The sequence below is a fragment of the Notamacropus eugenii genome, chromosome 2, assembly GCF_028372415.1.
Source record: "Notamacropus eugenii isolate mMacEug1 chromosome 2, mMacEug1.pri_v2, whole genome shotgun sequence".
Taxonomy (NCBI): Eukaryota; Metazoa; Chordata; class Mammalia; order Diprotodontia; family Macropodidae; genus Notamacropus; species Notamacropus eugenii.
In genome coordinates this window covers 41,892,287-41,913,721 of record NC_092873.1, presented here as the reverse complement: position 1 = coordinate 41,913,721, position 21,435 = coordinate 41,892,287, and the positions used below count along the sequence as shown (strand labels likewise).

Here is a 21,435-nt window from a genome sequence, read left to right as displayed (position 1 = left end):
AGCAGTCAAGTTGGATTCAACCTGAAATCATCTCACTATCTCTGTTCTAGGGCAGGAATAGTGCACTACTACTACTACTACTACTACTACTACTACTACTACTACTACTACTACTACTAGTACCACCACCACTACTACTACTTTTGCTACCGTTCAGTCATATTTCAGTCATGTCTAACTCTTCATAACTCCATCTGGGGTTTTGTTGGCAAAGACACTGGAGAGGTTTGTCATTTCCTTTTCCAGCTGAGAAAACTGAGGCAAAGAGGCTCATTTTACAGATGAGAAAATGGAGGCAAACAAGGTTAAATGATTTGCCCAGGGTCATTCAGCTAATGAGTGCCTGAGGCTGGATCTGAACTTAGGTCTTTCTGACTCCAGGCTTTGTGCTCTATCCACTGTATCACCCAGCTACTGCCTGCTGCCGCTGCTAACTAGCATTGCTTTAGCATCAAGATTTTTCAAAGAGCTTTATGAATATCATCTCATTTGATTCTTCTCAACATCCCTATTAGATATTATTATTAGACCCATTTTTACAGATGAGGAAACTGAGGCTGAGAGTCATTTAAGTGACTTGTTTTTGAGTCACTCAGTTGCTAAGTTTCTGAGTCAGGATCCAAATTCAGGTCTCCCTGATACTAGACGTAGCATTCTATCCTGTCACCATTTCCAAATTAGCTCCACTCTGGCCACCATTCCCATTTCCCCTCCTTTTCCACCTCCATTCCCAAACTTGGACTCTGGGCCTACAGGTGAGCTTTTACCTTCTATTGCCCAGAAGCAAGCCTCTACATCATTTCCCAGACTCTATTTCCAAACTAAGCAGCGCTCTTGCCAGCCCCCCTTCATCTATTGTTCTCTCTCTATTAAAATATAAGCTCCTTGAGGGCAAGAATTATTTTTGTCTTTCTTTGAATCCCCAGTCCTTAGCACAGGGCATGGCACTCAAAGAGCACTTAAAAATGCTTTATCTCTGCCCTGCGTCTGTCTGTCTATCTGGCTACCCCAAATAATCTCAAGACATCCAGACGAATTAGCTCCACTGTCCTGAGGTTTTACTGCAGGTGAGGACAAAGGACATCGCTGTCACCTAAGAAATGTCCTTTTATATCAATTTAATTCAAAGGCTTCAGCTCTTGAGAAAGTCACTAAGGGAAGTGTACATCTGCATCTGTCCTTGTCTGCCCTGTGGAGAACCCACAAGTCACAGGAAGCCTCACCTTCCAAGAAAAGGTCAAATGACTTTTTTCTAGGTGGAAATACAAATAAATGAGGCTTCTTATCACTGCTGCTGTTTATAGCAACTTATACAAAGTGTGGATGGGTATTGCCTCTGAGAGGTGCAGGCTGGCATGCCAGTTTCCTTTTTCACGAGCTGCCCTCTGCCTTTCAGAATTGCTGGCATCCTGCAAAGCGCCATCTCCTATTTACATAGGGTCTTTTCTGACCCCCCTGGCTGCTTCTGCCTCATCCCTGGAAATGGCTTTGTATATTTTTTAATTTAATTTTCCAAGTACATGTTGATCTCCCCCAGTAGAAAAGCAGCTCCTTGGTGGGGGGGAAGGGGAAGGCCTGTTCCATTTTTGTTTGGCAAGTGCCTGACACATGGCAGGCACATAGGATTATAGACTGAAAACTAGAAAGTACTTTAGAATTCATCCAGTCCAGAACCCTCATTTTACTGTTGAGGAACTGAATTGATTCACACTGGTTAAGTGTTAGAGTTAAGTATTAGAGGCAGGTTGTTAAGCTGGTTAGGTATTAGAGGCAGGCTACCCTGGCTCCAACACTAACCACCAGGCTACCTCCTTAGACATTTACTGAATTGAACTGAACTGGGTTCAAGTGCTGCCTCAGATCCTTAGCAGTCCTGTGACCATGGACAAGTCACTCTGCTGTCTCCCAGTGCCTCAACAACTCTCTAAGATAAGGGTTATTAACTTGGCATTCAGGGACCACCAGGAATCTGTGTATAGATTTCAGGAGGTGAGTGTGGATGGGGAAAAAACAATACCTCCTTACTAACCTTTGGTTTCCTTAGTAATCTTATGTATTTTAGCTAATGGATTTAAAAACTCTATTCTGAGAAGTGGCCAATGGGCTTCACCAGACTTGCCAGAAGGGTCCAGGATATACCCACAAAAAAGTTATGAAACCCTTTTCTAAGAGTATAAGTTATAGATGAGTGGCCAGTTAGGGATTCTTTATCCCAGTGAAATCAAAGGCCCACCTTGTAATGGGAGCGGGAGATGGGCAGGCCTGGGACAGAGTAGGGACTTAATAATTGCTGACTGATAGATTGATATTAGGCAAAGTCCCTTCCCAGTGGGTTTTAAGAGTTCATTTAAATTACTTAAGATAAACAAAGCCTGCTCAGTCCAAGGCTTTTAAACAAACAATCACCAAAACATGGCTAATTATTTAATTTGTGTCTGCATCTACAAGAGGACAGACAAGGCTAAGTAAGTTTTACTTCCTAAAATCAAAAAACAACAGTATTTCCAAGAGGCCATTAATGATACAGCCTAATAACATTAGTCTCAACCCCAGAGATATGTCAGTGGGCTAAGTATTGTTAAGAGTATCTGAAAAAGCACAATCCTGGATTTTCAAGGAGATTATACCATGGAAAACAAAGGGAAATTGCCCAGTGTACAAGTTCTAAGTTAAGTTAGCATTGGTCCCAGAAATATCCATTTCTAAACAAAATCCTGTTTAGGCTAGTGCCATCGTTGGTAAAATGTTTATTTGGTGTATGGCTACCAAATGGGCCCTATAGATAAATAGGCAAAAATTCAGCTCTGCCTATGAACTCTCATGGTCCATAATTTGGAGACACATTCTCACTTTCTCTGACAACCTTTTTTTTAATGTTTGGGTTTTTGTCCATTTAGAATATAGGTCAGTTTCATAGTCCATTTCCAACATCTATCAATTTCCTTATCCATTTCTAACAGGTCAGTTTCACTATCCATTTCTAATATTTTTCAGTTTCATCATCCATTTCTACCCCCGATACTGCAATCTCCATTTAAAGGAGGCAGTCAGGTGGAACAATGAGTAGACATACACATTCCTGGGATCTGGAGGCAGGAAGACCTGAGTTCAAATTCAGCCTCAATTCCTTCTAGCTATGTAATCCTGGGCAAGTCACTTAACTCACCCTCAGTTTTCCCATCTGTAAAATGGGAAATAATAGTACTTATCTCCCAGAGTTGTCATGAGGATAAAATGAAATCGTGTTTAAGTGCTTTGAAAATTTTAAAATGTTACAGAAATGCTAGCTATTTATTCTGGGATTACTTTAGAAATGGCATGTTGAGAAAAAAATGATCGGATAGTCTTGGAACTTTCTTTTCTTTCTGGGCAGTGAGAAAGAAAAATTCTCAACAAGATCCTGAGAAGTTCACAACTGTCCCTTTGGGACTTTGATAAGGCAACACTGACTTAATGGTTTATGTCAGTTTCATTAAAAATGTATTTTTTTTCCTCCCCCAGCTTAGAATACTGACATCTGATGTTCCTTGGAAAACAAACAGATCGGTTTTCACTGCCCTTTGGTAGCCTGGGTGAATTTAATAGGACAGCACCCTATCTCAGAAGGTAATTTTGGCTCCCTCCCTCCCGCCTTCTGCTCTAGGGAGGCTCCTTCTCCTACCTGTATGGGGGAGACGGCAGCTGCTGGTGCTGTCCTCACTGGAATTCCACTGAGGGGACTCCGGGGGGTCTTGTGCACAGAGACGCTCTGCCCAGGGCCACCTGCCAAAGAAAGAGTGGAAGAGGTTTATGTGCTATGCTAGGTCAGTCAGTAAGTCACAGTTAGTGCTTCAATTGGGTCGGCATAGACCCTAGATTTTGAGTTGGAAGATACCTCAGAGGTCATTTGGTCCTAATTTTGCATATGAAGAAACTGAGTCCCTGATCACATTGGTAGTAAAGGTCATAGTCAGAATTTGAACCCAGGTCTTCTGACTCCAGAGCTAGCTCTATTTCTCCCACAACTCACTGCCTCCCTGCTAAGGTGGGGTATCACTTTGACACCTTTGTTGAGAGCCAACATCTAAAGCATTAATTTGGGGAGCACAGAAGGCTTCCTAAGACATTACTTGTAAAACTATCTCTTCCCATTTCCCATCTTGGTCAGAGATGGGGTGGTGGAGGAAGGTGACTGAGTTTGCTTTAGTCTGGGGAAGGGGCTCCAAGCAGAGAAAAAAAGCTAGACCTACCAGGAGAGAAACTAAAAGTAGGGAGTAGTTTTGACCTAAACCATTTCAGTCTAGTCTTCTTTTTACTTGCAGGATCTGAATACAGTAAGAAAATCAGATTTTTCCAAGCTGGAAGGGGCCTTGAAGATTATCTCATTCAACATCCTCATATTATAGAGGAAACAGGTTCAAGAGATGAAGTGAACACTCGAATAAGGTCACATCGCCAATGAAGGGCAAAGCCAAGACTCATTTCCACCCCAGTGGAAGGCTCCACGCCCGAGTCTGGGCAAGCAATCCATCCTGATGTCTCTAGACTGACACTCCACATGATTCAGATTCGTCTTTTGGTGGCGATAACCAGGCAACAAATGTAAGAATTTGTCCCTCTTCCATGTTTATCACACAATGGACATATTTGGTTTGCATGTGGACAGAGGAGAGAGGGAATGGTGAAGCAAGGTGGACGATAGCCCAGGATTCCGTACCTGAGCATCCCAAGTCAAATGATTTGATCAGTGACTTAACAGTAGCTGCTGACTCTGACGGTGTCGGGGAAGCTCTGCTCACACAGACCCCTTGCCACCGGCTGGGACCATCCATTTCTGGGGAGTCTGGCTCTTCATTTACAGGCCTGTGTGTGAAAGGCAGAACAAGATAAGTAAGGAGAGGCCCGGGGCAGGATATGGAAGTTTCTGAAAGAGACAAAGAAATAAAAATGAGAAAACAGGCAGAACTGGGGGTGGGGTGAGATTTCAAGTCATTCCTTCTCTTTGCCAGTTGGACCCACTGCATTAGGAAATTATTTTGGGGGCCTATTATCTACTTATAAATAAGATAGCATTCTCTTGAGAAATTCCTTGGGCCGGGCCCAAAATAGCGATTCTATGTATAGATCAAGCCAGCTGTGTCCACCACAATAGTGCTAGACTAAACAAGCCTCTGGGAGGATGCTCTAGGTCTCCAGGTGAGGACTGGTTTCCTGCCTTGTTGCAAGCTTCCTGGTACCTTAGCGCCAACTTTGCATCGGTCAGCATTACAGAGTCATGGAATGTCAGAGCTGGGGAGAGACCTTGGGAATTGTCTTGTCCGGCCTAATTTTTCAGAGGAGGTAACTGAAGCGAAGTAGCTTGCTTAAGGTCACACAGCTAAGTCAGTGGCAGACCCAGGGCTAGACTCTAGAGTCCTAGTCTGGTGCCTTCCACTGTGCCATGTTGAGGCAAGGGGCTAGCTTGGCGTGGACTAAGAGCCCAAAGGGCTCTTATCCTGCTTGTTTATGTTGATAAACACTGTGGAGGCTTAAAATGTGAATGACGTACTAATAATCTTGGCTCAACTGATTCTAACAGCTCCCAAGCTTTAGCAATTTAATTTGCTGGTCTTTACTGTCACTTGAATAACTGCCCTGGGCACAGAGCTCTCCAAGCAATAAAAAAGCAGTCCATCCTAATTAAAGTATAGCCCCAGTACAAAACCCCAAACCAAAATACCTCCATCCCTTGCCTTCCAACCCTAGCCCAGGTTCAACTCTTTCTTCTGTTTCTCTGTTCAGTGTATGCAAACCCCATCATGCAGTTAACTAGATATTCTGAAAAAAGGAGCCAGAGAATGTTGGAGCTGGAAGGAATTTCAGTAAAGAACAGCTAGTCCGACCTCCCACCCAGCACATATCCATTCACACCCATTTTGAAGATGAGGAAACTAAATCCAGAGAAATGGACAAGTGACTTGCCCAAGGTCACACCGTAAGGTCACGCAACACTGGAACTCAAACCTCCTTACTCCATGTAATCATACCAACGTCCTTCTCTCTCTCCCTGGAAACTGTCTAATCAACAAGCATTTATTAAGAGCTATTATATCCCAGGCGTGCAGCTTGAATGCCAGGCCCAGAATCAGGAAGGCCCGAGTTAAAATCCAGTCTCTGACACTAATGAGCTGTGTGACCCTGGGCAAGTCACTTCACCCTGCTTGCCTCAGTTTCCTCATCTGTCAAATGAGCTGGAGAAGGAAAGGGCAAACCATTCCAGTATCCTTGCCAAGAAAACTCCCAACGGGGTCATGAAGACACAACTGAAATGAATCAACAACAATAAAAAAAATATCCCAGACTCTGGGGAGAAAAAAGAGGCAAAGACTATTCCTGTCTGCAAGCTTATAATCTAAAGGGGGAGACAACAGGAAAGCTACATAAAGGCAAGATATATACAGGATAAATTGGAAAATATCTCAGAGGGAAGGCTAAGATTAAGAAGAAGTGGGGAAGGTTTCTTGCAGAAGGTAGGAATTTATCTGGGACTTGAAGGACGCTGGAAGATGAGGAAGAAGGATGGGTATTTCCAGCATGGGGGATAACCAGTGAAAATGTCTGGAGTCAAGACCTGAAGTGCTACGTACAACGAAAGCAAGGAGGTCAGTGTTACTGGACTCTTAGACTGTGGAAAAGTAGGAAGGAATTAGTTTATTAAAGGCTTTAAAAGCTAATGGAGGATTTTATATTTGGTCTTGGAGGTGTTGCTAGAGTTTATCAAGGAAGGGGGTGACATGGTCACACACAAGCTTTAGAGAGATCCATTTGATGGATGAGTGGAGGAGAGATTGGAACAGGGAGAGAACTGGGGGAGAGACCAACCAGCAGGCTATGCATAGTAACAATCCAATGTGAGGTGATGAGGGCCTGAGCCATTCATTAATAATGATAACTAACAATGAAATTGCTCCTTAAAGTTTGCAAATGCATCTACTCATTGGAATCTCATAATGAACCTGGGAAGTCAGCACTCTAGGAATTATTATCCCCATTTTACGGATGAGGAGGCAGTTAGATGACCTGCCATAGTACACACAGCTGGTAAATATCTAAGGCTGGATTTGAACACAGACCCTGACTTCAGCTCCAGCACTCTATCCCCTAAGAAACTTCACGGGTCAGGATGGACTGATCTTGTGGTACTCTATTTCTCTTCCGAAAAATGGTGAAGATGGAGAGGAAAACAACTAGGTCAACTCACTTACCACCAGAGAGAGGGGAGATGACTCCAATTTCTATTTCTGACAATATCCAGGGAGGTCTTTAATGGAACTGGCTACTTGTCTTTTAACTAATTCACTTAAGGGTACTTTTGTGCCTTTTTGAAATGCAGGCCATCCCTGGAAGGCAGATGGTTTTGGTAATCCATCTTAATTCCATTTTCCAGTAATCCAATAAGAAGAAAGTTCTGAATGTACCCCCCTACCCCCACAGCATTCTGATGACTTAGTCCAATCTCCTTCAATTATCCAAAATTTGCCATTTGTCTTTGTATCCTAAGTGCCTAACACAATGCCTTGCCCAGAGCAAGAGCTTGCTAAATGCTCGTTGAATCAATGAGTGAATGAATAAAATCTTCCATTGTCTATTAAAATAACAACAACAACAAAAAGTCAAGAACTCACGTGGATTTAATTTCTAATACCAAAGCCAATGTGATTCCTTCCCATGAAATTGGTTAAAATCAGACTTCTGTTCTTGACATCCAGTAGGAATACTTTAGTCCACTCATCATCTGAAGGTACTATTTAGAAAGTTCATTCCAATAAGATCACCAGAAAAAGATGGGTTTATTTTTTAGGCATCAGTGGGAAGAGATTCTACAAATTATTTAGGAAACACAATTTTTTTAAGCTGACTCTTTGTTTGGGGTGGGGAACTCCTGGTGAGGAACTTCCTCTCTCAAGACAACTAGGCATCTTCTTGGTAACTTAAGTCTTAGACAGCTGCTATATCTGAGGCAGGATTTGAATTCAGGCCTTCTGCCTCCCGAGGTATACTATTGGATATTTAAAATACAGTATCCACCAAATTATTTCCTCCACATACAGCCATCCCCTGAGGGAGTAAGCCAAAGATTTGTCATCATGGACCATAGGATGAGTATCATAACTGGAGGGGAACTTTATATATTACATTATAGAAGTCTAGTCCAACTTCCCTATCATCCTCTTTTTAGAAAAAAGAAAACTGAAGTCCCTCAAGGGAAAGTGAGTTGCCCAAAGTCATCACACAACAAGTGGTAGTGGCCGGGATGAGAACCTAAGGCTGATGGAATTAAGATAAACCAAAACGTGAAATGAATAAGCACAAAAAAAAGATGGTAGATTTAAGACTACCAATGGCTTTTTCTAATTCTCAGAATCACAAGCTTAAGCTAATGAAGCTGGAAGGGACCGTAAAAGTCATCCAGTTAAACTTGGGACAGAGTCCCGTTTGTGACACCTTGGACAAATGGCCATGTGGCTTTGGCTCTAAGGTCTCCAGTAAGAGGGATGCTGCTACCTCCTGAGGGCAGTCCCTTCCACTCTGGGAGAGCTCTCCTGACATTAAGGCTAAGCTCCATTCTATCCCCCTCTTTTCTTATAAAAATAAAAATCTAAAAATTGTTTGATACTTTGTTAAGAGATGGGAACTAGAAGCATTCTTTACACAGGCAGCATCCCAATCCTACTTTTGAATTTTAACTAAAAACACAATGTTTCTAAAGTAACATGTTCTTTTCCCTGAAGGTCTAGTTTTCTTTTTTTTTTAATCAAAATAATTAAACAAAATAATTAAAATTTAAAAATAAAAAATAAAATAATTTTTTGATCAAAATAATTAAAAAATTAAAACCAGTGATTTCTTTACCTGCTTCCTCCTTACCCCTTCTTTCTTCTTTGTACCTTCAGCACTTAGTATATAATAGGTGCTTAATAAATGCTGGTTGATTGATTCTTAATCTCACAAGGAAACTGCCTCTGTTCCCATCTGAGATCTGTAAGTCTGCCATACAACACTCCAAAACAGTTATTGAAAACAGTAATCTACCACTTATATCCCTAGTCTCTCCCCCTGCTTTCCTTCTAATCTTCTGGCTTCTCTTGGAAAGCATTAAGGAAGGAAGCCTGGTAGTGTCTGTCCCAGGCTGCCTCCTTCCCCATACTCTGCTTCCAACACCATTTTTTAAAATAAAAAACAAAACAAAAAACCCTGAAGGGTCTTCCTTTGAAAACACTACGGACAAGCGGTTAATGATTAAACAACACTCAAGAGGCTATGTGAAACAGGGCCAGGTTTATTTATCACTTCACTCTAGATATAATCTTCACATACAAAAGCCAGTAGCAGATACAGACAGTGTAAGGAGGGCCCAAAGGGTGGGTGTAGATAAGTTGCTCATTCATGTCACACATGAAAGCATCGGTCACCCTTCTTGGCATGTGGTCACTGAGCATCCCCCTCCTAGCGAGATGCAAAGCTGCATGACTGGAACCCACCATAGGACAAATCGAGGCAGTTTTTGAAACACGTGTGCAGAGGCATCGGAAACCTTCCTTCTGATGGCCTGGAGAGATTTTTTTTTAGTGATTCTTTACTCCCCAAGCTGACACCAGGGAAAATTTCCCTGACCATACACTTGCCCTGAGAAGAAGCTATACATACTTTGACCCTACCTGACATTTTGGGTGGTGGGCAATTACTCTTGCCCCATGCAACAAATAATTAAATGCTACAAAAAAATTAAATTAAATTAAAAAAAAAACCAAAACCAAAACAAACAAAACTGTTTGGCATTGCCTGCTATTAACCAGGCTCTCAAATTAGTGGGACGGAAGGGTTCAGACTAGTGAGAGTTGCTGAATTCTGTTCAGATCTTCACAAAGGCACACAGCTCTCTAGGACACTCCAGAAAACTTTTCACCACCTAGTTCAAGCCTTGTTCCACTTGGGATCCAACATTGCCACCTAGTGTATATGTCATTAAAAAATGTAGGGGTCCAAGGCAGGTTGGCTCTATCCATCTGTTTATTGCCTCTGACTTTCATTTAAGGGAAGCTTGAATGATTGATTCTTCTGTTTGCTCAACTACATCCTCTGCTGGCCATCCGTTGTTATCAACTCTTGCATCTATGCATCAGAAAACTCTTGGAAATCCAACTGAGGTTGGGGCCATCACTTTGTATTGGTCGAGGGTATGTTATGCGGTTCATCAAGATGGATGAGAAGTATGGAACAGTAAAGTAGGGTGGAGAGGTTGGACAGCTTTTTGGCTATGTCCAAGGTGAGTCTTCACAGTATAGCTTCATTTTGTTTAAAGTATTGCAAATTCTTAGAATATTCATGTTAAAATGAAAAGAGAAAGGAAACCCCCCCACGCACTGAAACAACACAAAATGAACAAACAAAACCCCTTTCTTGGTCTGTTCACCAGGCTGGAATTCCCATGCCACTTTTTCTCTTTCATGAAGATGAGTGATGGGGAACTGAATGAAATTACAATTCAGAAGTGCTTGGCATTTCATTCTCAGGATGATCCCGAGGTGTCCTGGAAAAGAGGGCTTTGGCATTCTCCTTCCACGTGGTACTCCAAGCTCTTGAAACTTTTCCCTAGCCTCCTGTGTGCACCAGGGGGATAATGTATCCAAAGAAATTTCTTGTTTCCATCTCAAAAAGAAAATCTGTTGCATCTTGGGAGAAAAAGGACTGAAGAAAAGGATGACGGCTGTTAAGGGTGGTGACTCTGTCCACAATGGGGTGTAACACAAACAGACTGCATTCCCACGGTGTGAGATGGTGGGAAATAACTTGGGAAATAATTTGGCTCTTTGTAAAGAAATGCTCTTTTCCTATAAAGATTTCCCCCTTCAGGCAGAAGAGGATGAAGTGTCCAGTCATGGCAAGAGCAGCTCTTTCTGTCTTTTCCTTGCTCCGGGCTGTGCTAGCTGGCAGAGACCAGGGCACTGTGAAAACAGAAGAAAAAAATGGGAAGGGGAGGGATGGTAAAGGCATCACACAAAGTGAAGAGATCTCAGCTTTATGGCTTCCATGTCAGGGTTAGATTGGAAATACCTTATCTGAGGGAGGGGGGAAAAAACCTGTCACTAAAAGACAGTCTGAGGCTCTTCTCTCTGTTACATAAACCATCACCAAATATCAAAGCCCGGAGCCTTCCCACTGGGTCCTCACCAGTGAACAGTTGTGTTGGGAGGGCACAGCCAAGTTTTTAAAAAGTCATGGTCATGTAGAGTAGAAAAGGTCAATTTAGGCAGTGGCTGCTATTGTCCTGGAGGTGTTAGGGGGTCTACAGCTGGGGTTCTTAACCTAGAAGAGTCTGTGAACTTGATTTAAAAAATATACATATATAAACATACACATATGTGTGTGCATGTATGTATGTGTGTATATGTGTGTATACTATTTATAGGTGTATGTATTATATTATATATTATATTACATTATCATGCCCAGCCTATGGTAGAGTCTTCTGAGCCTGGATTGGTCTGATCGGTCACAGTCAGACACACTGTACCTTGACCCCAACATAGTGAGGTCATATTAGTCCTCTTGGAGGACAAAGGACAACAAGCAACCAATATTATATTTTAAATAAATGTGTGTGATTGTCCAAGACTGACTGTCCAAGGGATTCATGATACAGAGAAAGTAAAGAACTCCTAATCTATGGAATCAAGGTAGATGAGAGTTTAAAAAAAGGGAGACTTTTATCACTTTAGTCTGAAATTTCTCTAGAGCACTGACGAAAGCTAGGTCTACAATCCCATTACTGCAGAGATTCAAAATATGTGTATGTGTGGACACATCTCTATATTAATAGATGCTGCTATACACGTATCTATCTCTGTCTGTCTGTCTGGAGCAAAATCCATTATTTCATTTGTGTAGGGGACTCCCAGTGAGGAAACTCTCTCCACTGACGCATGTGGGCACTTGCCCTCTGCAACTTCCATGCATGTAGCAGCTACGTCTGTGACTTCATCAAGGTAGGCAACTCCAGGTGAGGAGACACCCTGAAGATACAGAACTCCCTCCCAGTTTGAGTGCTTCCTATAAGGGAGGGCAGTGGCTAACTTGTTTGGGTCTCTATATCCCCATCACGTATTCAGCGCACAGATATTTAATGGATGTCTGTTTATTGATTATCATCTGTGATCTGTGATCCAAGAAATTACAGGATCTTTCTACACTCTCTCAGAGGGAAGACTTTCAGTGTTTGTGTGTGTGTGCATGTATATGTGTGTGTGTATATGTAAATATATACAATTTTCAGTGGCTCATCTGGGGTGTGGGCAGGGCTTTCCAGGGGACCCTGTGCCCTGGGAGCCAGCGTCTTTGTTTCAAAGCCTCATCCTCGGAGGAGCTTGGGTGCATGTCCGAGGCAGGGTCAAGGATTTACCTCCATCTTCATGTCTCCCCCTTTTTGGCGGCAGAAGAGCTGCCGAAAACTTGTTCAGACACAACAGCTGCAAGAAAGACACAGAAGGGGCCACACATTGGCGCACACAGACCGGACATCAGGGCTTCGCACAGACGCAGACGGACGAGGTGGAAGCTTTAGTTTCGGGAGAGTTCATGTACCGCGTGCTGTCTGCCAGGTTGTGCACTTGAGAAGTGACAATAGGAGGGAATATACGGGAAAAAAGAGAAAGAAAGATAAAGAAGGAAAGAAACAGGGATCCATGGGGGAGCCAAGCTTCTCACTGAGAATTTTGGGCTTTATTTTAAATGACCCCCTCCTGTGATAGGACTGTGATTCATGCATTGGTTGGTTTTGCATAACGTGTATTTTTCCCTTTGTTACAAGGGAGGGATGATGAGGGTTAGGAAGGAGAAGAGGGGCCTATCTGGAAATAACTTAGATATAAAAACAAAAGGCACCTACAAAAACTTTTTTAAAAATGAACTGAAACTATAGGCAGTAAAAATAAATACAATCTTGGTAAACAGTTGAAAAAATTCACTCAGTGTTGAAAAAAAAACCATATGTTTTAATATAATTGTTTCCCCTGACATTCCTTCTTGGATACAAATCTGCTACCATATGATAAAGATGCACATGCGAACCTAGAAAAAATGATGGTTGGTCCTTTGGAATGAAAGAAATAGATCTTAAATGCTACCATGCTTCTGGAATGGCAACACGTATTGTTTTTTAGTCATTTTTCAGTTGCGTCTGACCCTTTATGACCCCATTTGAAGTTTTCTTGGCAAAAATACTAGATTGATTTGCCATTTCCTTCTCCAGCTCATTTTACAGATGAGGAAACCGAGGCAAACAGGATTAAGTGACCTGCTTCAGGATCACATGGCTAGTAAGTATCTGAGGCTAGCCTTGAACTCATGAAGAGGAAACTTCTTGACTCTAGGCATGGTACTCTGTTTACTGCACCCTGTTAACCAGGTTAGCTTCCCTAACTTGTGTTAGCCCATGCTTAAAAAGAAAAGAAAAACCTTTTTGGTGGCTTATCAGAATCTGGGGCAAGGTTCTTAAGTCTGGGGTCCATGAATTTGGTTTTTAAAAAATATTTTGATAACTATTTCAACATTATTAGTTTCCATGAGTTTTATTTGATGCAATGAAAAACATGATTCTGAGAAGGGGTCTAGCCTGCAGGCTTCATCACACTACCTGCCAAAGGGACCCATGATGCTATCACGGTTCCTACATAGAGATCAGCCGGGTCAGAAAGCACAGTCAGTATTTAAATGCTTAAAGGAAGGTTGGTTTGTGTTTTTTTGCCTTTTTATGTCTTTATTCTTGCTGTCTCGAAGTAGGATAAACTAAAATAGAAAAGTTCAAGAATTTAATTCCCACCCCCTTATCTTCTCAGAGATACCTCTTTCTAGATGATTTGGGGGTTCTGATAAGAGGGCAAGGTGGGCTGGCCAGATTTCCTGATGAGTCAAAGGAGGGCAGGGAAAGGAACATTAAAGGAGTCATCCAAACAGGGGGTGAAGATGTACATGGGAAGCCAGCAGTGCCAGTGGCTCCTGGCCTTCATGGCCAAAACCCATCTTGGCAACTGAAAATTCCTCTCCCATGCTCTAGAAAACCACATTAGAGAAAGTGGTTTGGTCAAATGACAGCTCAGAACTAAAGAAATTACTAGGAGTGAAGGTGAGGTCAGTGGTGTGGATGATGGGTTCAATTAAGGGGCAGTGGGAGGAGACACCACACCATGGAGGAGAGATGAGAGACCTTGGCTTACTGGGGTACTCAGGACAGAAAAGGTCAGGGTGGAGAAGCTACCTCAGTCTACCAAATGGTAGCTTTCTACCTCTAATACTGGAGAGTTAAGGGATACACCAGGATTTCACTGGCAGAGAAAACGCCTACCAATGCAGGTTGCCACCTTCTCAGAAATTTCTCTGGAGTCACTGAGATCACCCAGGGTCCCACAGCAGCATGGGTCAGAGGAACACCTGAATGCCAGATCTTCCTGGCTCTGAGATATGAGCAGCTAGGCATGCCATTTCAATTTCTTATCTTAATCACAATTATTTATTTTTGTCAAATAGTTACCAACCTCTGTTGCTTTTACCTTGTTAAAAACCTGCAAGTCCAGTCAGCAGCACCCTCGAAATTCAGTACTTTTAGATAAAGTCCCAGTTGCCCTACCCTAGTGACTGATTTGCCCTCTTTCCTCTCTGAGGTACCAAGAGGTTTAGCAAGCTCAATTATTTCAGTAACAAATGCTCATTTGTACCCAGACCCAGAGATTTAAGCAACATCTCTGCTCTGCTTGTCCATGTGTCTGTCTCGGCTATCATCACTATACTCCCAAAGAAATTCCCTTTTGCAAAATCGTTAAGTGAATGAGACGGTCAGTGCTTTTTGTCTGAGGGTGCCTTCCTGTAGGTTCTTACCTTTCTTTCAGAGGCTGTGCTCAGAAGAATTCACCGGGATATTTTCTGCGAGTTTTCTGGCTGTGCCTGAACCAAGAATGATTCATCCATGCCTCACTGGACAAAGGCTACAATTCAGGGTTCCAGCCAAGAATTCATTTAGCCAGAGTGGAAATGCTAAAGTAGCTGCAGCATGGACCCTGGGGACCATGCTGGGCTTTGCTTCTTGCTCCCGTGGTGCATTCAGGAAGCAACTGAGCCATCGTCAGCCTCCAAGGAGCAGCCACCTCTCGGGAGGAGGGCATTTTGCCAAAAGAACTTGCCATCAGACAGGAAACCATCCCTGGGAGGCATCGTCTGATGATCTGCCAAAGGCAGGGCCGATCAATGTAACAAGACGCGAGGGGACGCAGGGAAGCTCAAATAGAGTTCAGTAGCATGTCACATTCGAGAGGGGGTATCAGCCCAGAAACTGGGGGCTGGAGAGGGGGAAGCTTTCATGATATGGAAATTAAACAGCCTTAGGAGGGCTGTTTTAAACCGTGACCATGAGTCTGAAGGTTGAGGGTATCCTAAATTAAGTCCTAAAGTGTATTTAGAGAGCTATGGTCTACTACAATTCTAAGGCCCCATTCATAAATTCCAGCTTGCTTCCTATAGGTTATGATACAAAGGAAGTTCTTTCTAAAGGACCTCCTTGACTTTCTTATCTCTAAGATTAGTTTGTTCCTGTTTCCTCCACCTGCTAGAACCTTCCTCCTCAAAATTACCTTGCATTTATTATACATATATGTATATCCATGCATGTATACACATGTATATATGCACATATATGGATAAAAATGTGTATGTGTGCATTGTGTGTACACATGCATGTTTACACACACGTATGTGCAAGTATGCACTTGTGTGTATATCTGTGTGCATATCTGTGTGCATATCAAAACATTATCTCCCTGACAGAGTATGAGCTCCTAGAGGACAAAGCACATTTCATCGCTATCCTTGTCTCTCCAGCACCTTGCACATAGTAGGTGACTCATAATCACTTGCTGAGCGATTGATTAAATATTATTGGGCATTGGAAGTTAGGCCTTTGGGTTCTATTTAAAAAACAGAGTGGAGAAGCAAGACAGACAGACAAATAGAGAGGCAGACATATAAACGCCAACAAAGATAGGCCCCATAATTAACAGCACCCCTCGCTCGTCAGGGGGATACAATCTGGCTTGGTCTCCCCCAAGATTTCCCTCAGTGGGGATAGATTCAATCATGAGGCTACTTCTGAGGAGCTCATATGTGTCAATTCCAATACAGGGAAAGACCCTTGAACTTGGTTTATATTTTTGGATCTCCTGGACCTGTGGCAGTGTATGGCACCATAGCAGGTACTTAGTAAATTGAGAGGCCAGTCTCCTACTTTTTCTTCCTCCATCTCACTTTAATCCTTCTCTAGAAATTGATATACTTAATGCTAGAGTTGGAAAACAGGGACAGTGAGGGGCCAATTAACTTAGACCCCTAACAGACTTTTCAAGGCTCTTGTTTCATTTTCTACAGTCTCCAAAAGTCATGAAAATGGGAATTTGAGATCCCAAGATCATAGATTGAGGGCTGGGAGGGACCTCAGAGAACATCTAAACCAATCCCCTCATTTGTCAGATAACGAAATCGAGGTCCATTTGTTGGAAACCAGAGTCTCCCCACTGTTCTCCATTGCCTCCCAAATTAGTTCCCCAGTAAATTCCCTCTTTGGACTCTGCCAGTGATAGAAAGGGGCCAAACTCTGCAGTCCGTTTTCTGGGTCAAATGATTGCCACACATCTGAACCTTGAAACTGAGGACCCCAAAGTAAGAACATTTATTCCTGACCATATAAATGGAAAACAGATTTTATTAATCCCATGGTGAGTGCAAAATAATGTAGTAAAGAGCTTTTATTTTTAACACAGTCATCAATGTCCATCTTCTCTCTGGAACCATTTATAGCTGCCTCTCTTTCCCTCTTAGGTGGAAGAGTTTTATGGGATGGAGTATGCTCAGTCTTTCCTGCTCAAAGACATGAGGGGTAGCTATGTCAAGTCCTGGCTAAGATCATTCCCTAAGTCATAATTTCCTTGATTTATAAATAATATTGATTTCTTCACTAGAGCAGTTTCCTGGAGGAACTCTCTTCTAATGCTGATTAAATGCACCTTCTCTGAAATTTAGTCTTTGAGACCTGCCCAGAGCATTTAAGGGTCAAATGATTTGTCCAGGGTCACACAGTCAAAAGTGGGACTTGAACTCAGGTCTTTCTGACTCCAAGGCTAGCTGTTTATCGACTATAAACAATGAATTTCTTCCAGTCTCCCTTTTCATTTTTTTGATGGAGTAGGCCATTTTAAGAGGTCTTATACTGATTCATCATTTGGGTAGCTCTAGAAAATGAGTGTGACACATGGAAGGAAAGACCAACCCTTCCATCAGACAACTACCCTGCCTGAGAACCATCACATGTCTCCCTGGTGGGGCAGAGCCTGAACACGGTGGTACTACTCTCCCTAGAGTTATGGGAAGTACCAAGATGGAGGGAACATCATGAGGGCTAAGACCTATCCTCCATCACAGTGAGCATCCTCAGCTAGATCCCCTAAGGTCTCTTTTCCAGCCAGAGGTTGCTGTGGTTCCCCTGACCCAGGAAGTGATAACCAGAGCACTTCTGATCTAGTTCCTGGAGGGCTAGCGGAGTGACCCCCAAAAAGAGTCAGAGAGGGTCTCACGGAGAGAACAATATACAACCTCCCGTGGCACATGCGCATCTGCAAGGCTGGCGATGGGTGTCTGCATGTGTGTTAGTGCTCGTGAAGCCAGAGCCCTGGGCACGGACCAACCTGCTGTTCCCCTGCACGGCCCCCAACTCCTTCTGGAGCTTGGCATTCTTCTCCTCCTCCTCCAGCAACTTCCGCTTGACTGTACGAAGCTCCTGCTGGGCCTCACATTTGATGTCGTTGGCCACCACCACAGCTGTCTGGAGGTCGGCTTGGAAACGCCTCCATTCCTCCGTCTCCTCCTACAAAGGAGAGAGATGGAGAGTCAGAAGCCTGCTGGGTATGAAAGTCTAGGTTCCAGGCCAAACCTGCCTGTCTTATGTCCTGTATGACACTGGGATCCTAAACTGAGAGCCAGAGGGGACCTCCCAAGCCATCTAGGCCAGCGTCCCTTATTGGACAGCGGAAGAAACTGAGGCCTGAGGACTTAGGGTCGTAAGTCTGAGTCAGAAAGAAAACCAGAAGCCATCGAGTCCAGCCCCCTCATTGGACAGTAGAGGAAACTGAGGCCCAGATACTAAGTGACTCCACTTAAGTTATACGACTGTAGTTTTAGGGCTAGAAGAGATCTCCCTCAGTGATCATCTGGTCCACTGTCTTCACTTTACAGATAAAGATGCTGAGGCAGTAGTCACTCAGGCAGTGAGAATGCTCAGGCTCCAGAAGCAGCGAGTGTGCCTCTTCGTACCACATGGCCTCCCAGTCACAGAAAGATGACACATTGGCATAGGAGCAGAATAGAACACCAGCTTTGGAGTCATAGGGGTTCAAATCCCGACATTGTCATGGAAATTAAATATCCTGGACTGGAAGTTGGAGGCCCTAGAGTCAGATCCCACCTTTGATCATTTGTTACCTGTATGACCTCAGGAACTTAATATTCAATTCTCAGGAGCCCAATTTCCCCCTTTGTAACACGAAGGGGTTAATCTAGATGACCTCAGAAGTCTCCTCCAACTCTGAACCTATGATCTTATGACTTGTGTGACCTTAGGCAAGTCACTTAACTTTAGGGTCTCAGTTTCCCCATTTGTAACAGGAGGGGTTAGTCTAGATGGCCTTGGAGGCCCCCTCCCATGATTGGCCTGTGATCTTATAATCCTCTGACTTGCCTTGTACTCCCAAAGTCAGTGTTTATAATAAAAGAGAGAGAGGAAATGAACACTGTTTTCTTCCTGAGAGTTACTTGGACAATTTCTTGGGGCTACTTTTGAAGGAAGCTAATGAGTCTTTTTTTTTTTTTAAACAGCTACCTGAAACTTTTATACAAATTAAATATCCATATGACAGATAGCCTTTCATGAAGGAATTAAACACATCCCCAAGGGCTTGCTCAAGTTTACAGGACTCTTATCATGGCATTGGATTCCATTTCTTAGAAATTCCTTCTTTATAAGGGAAGGGAGGGGTGTGACAGAAGCAGATTGGGGGAAGGGGTAATCAGAATGCATGGTGTTTTGGGGTGGGGGGAGAGGAGAGATGGAGAAAATTTGGAATTCAAAATCTTGTGGAAATGAACGTTGAAAACTAAAAATAAATTAATTAATTAAAATTAAAAAAAAAAAAGAAATTCCTTCTTTGTTATGTAATTACAATGTCCACTCTTGGCCCTATAGAAGAGATGAAAAAATGTAACTCTTTTCCTTTTTTATTTTTAATTTTTGCAGAGGTGGGGGACTACAGGTGAGAAACAAGGCATATGCTGTTAGCCTTGGTTTGAAATGTTTATCAGTTTTAATGAACTGCATTCTTTTCCTTTTTTATTCTTTATTTCAAGAGACAGCTCACTGGGTTGGGGAGTGAAGTGAGGGGAACATAGCAGTACAGGGGATGTAAAAACAAAAAAAAATTGATAGAAATAAAAAACAAAACTATTTTAAATAAGGTCCTACTTCCATCCTCTCGAAAGAAATGCATTCTTCTTGGGGGGAAAAATGTAAGCTTCACCAAACAAACCCTAACCATGCAATCTGAAGTGAACTCCCTGACGTCTTCCTTACTTGAACCTTATGACTAGTGCCTTCTCAATGAATTGTCTGCTTTCTGAGTGCCTTCTTAGCCAGATACATGAATTACTAAGCTAAGTTTGTAGGAGTCCAGGGCCCAGCCCTGCCCAACATAGGTAGGTTTCCATACAGGCTCCCACAAGGAATTCCAGCCTAACTTCTAATTCTAGTTAAGTTCAGTCTCATCTATCATCAAACGCCTACTACATATAAAGTCTGGTGCTTCAGCTGTAGGAGACATGACCTGAGAGGCAGTGACCAGAGCTGGAAGGGGCCTTAGTGGCCTCATTTTACAAATAAGGATGTTATATTGATGGTCACTCAGAGAGGAAGCATCAGAGGGTGGGCTTGAACCTTGGTCCTCTGACCATGAAGCCTCACTCTCTCTGCATCACGTTGGTTTGTCTTAGGGAAAAGAGGCCAAGTTCTGCTCTTGATACATTGATCTTGAAGCAATGCTAAGCCATCTATGTGGAGATGACACACAGCCTTGGCCTGCCTTCAATCCTTCTATAACTAGCCACCTCTGAAAGGAAGGGAATTCTGATCCTACTATAAAAACAGAACTCTTCTCAGCTCTCTCCTCCTAGCAAAAACCCATAAACCACCCAGCCAAAGGGCCCATTTCAGTTCTATGTCCTATCTTGCTACTGAGAGACTCATGCCATGCACCCCTCCCCTCAGTCATTGGACAGTCAGGAAATCTGGGTCCTTCCTCTGGCCTCTGCCACTAATGGCTGGGTGAACTCCCAGAAAACACTTTTCCTGGCTGGGACTCAGTTTTGAGGAAGCTGGAACAAAGGATGGCTAAGGTTGAATATACTTTTAGCCCACATAAGTCTGTATCTTTATGTCTTCTTTGGCCATCCCAACCATGGGCCCTCCACCTCTTCCAGGTAGCTCCCTTTCCTTCTTTTTCTTGCTGTCTGGATCATAATAGGTAGATTCCCTGCATTTAACTTTAAAACCTGCAAAGCTGAATTGCTAATACCTTTCCCAAAAATAAGCATCTTATTAAATCAGAAGAAGAAAAATACGTCATTTTTCTTCTTCTGATTTAATAACTCTTGTTAGTGTTCCCTCCAAATTCTTAACTATCTTAAATATCTTAATTATGACCAGGTTAATATGGAGGCAGCTAGATGGCTCAGTAGATAGAGCATTGGGCCTGGAGTCAGGAAGACTTGAGTTCAAATCCAGCCTCAGATATCTACTAGCTGTGTGACCCCAGGCAAGTCACTTAACCTCTGTTTGTCTTAATCCACTAAAGAAGGAAAGGGCAAACCACTTCAGGATATTTGTCCAGAAAATCCCATGGACAACAGGGTCACAAAGGGTCAGATATGACTCAACAATAACAACAAATATGGAGATGACCATGTTCTGTCCATTCATAAAGAACCTTAAAGTATATCCTAAAACATATGGACATCCCAAAGACTAAAGGTCACCAGTCACTCAGCCTCACTCGGGTACCAATATGAACTTCCAGAAGGAGATATCGTGGGAGAAGGGGATAAGGATAGGGAGAGAGATCTGATAGATCACTGATACAGAGAATTCAGTGATCAGCAAACACCATCCACCAATGGAGGTCTACATCTTTTCAGAGCAAGGGTCCTTGATTTGGTGTCAATGAGTTTTTACAAGAAGATCTGATAACTGTATTTCAATATAATTGGCTTCCTTTTTGTCTTATGCATTTTACGTTACACACTGAAAGGGTCCATAGGCTTTGCCAGACTGTCTGC

The 21,435-nt window shown here is 42.9% G+C and overlaps 1 protein-coding gene across 14 annotated transcripts in view; it reads right to left on the bottom strand.

Moving 5' to 3' along the window:
* Positions 1 to 21,435, bottom strand: part of SPECC1 (sperm antigen with calponin homology and coiled-coil domains 1) — a 337,039-nt gene that overhangs the window by 110,637 nt on the left and 204,967 nt on the right. For 13 of the 14 annotated variants that reach the window (XM_072640012.1, XM_072640017.1, XM_072640015.1 and 10 more), the window contains 3 exons: positions 17,742 to 17,920; positions 4,697 to 4,842; positions 3,662 to 3,762 (listed from right to left, as the gene is read on the bottom strand). In XM_072640012.1, the coding sequence (XP_072496113.1) occupies positions 3,662 to 3,762; positions 4,697 to 4,842; positions 17,742 to 17,920 (426 nt within the window). Of the gene's footprint in view, positions 1 to 3,661; positions 3,763 to 4,696; positions 4,843 to 16,776; positions 16,918 to 17,741; positions 17,921 to 21,435 lie in introns of those variants that run through there. The other variant, XM_072640025.1, reaches the window with a different exon arrangement.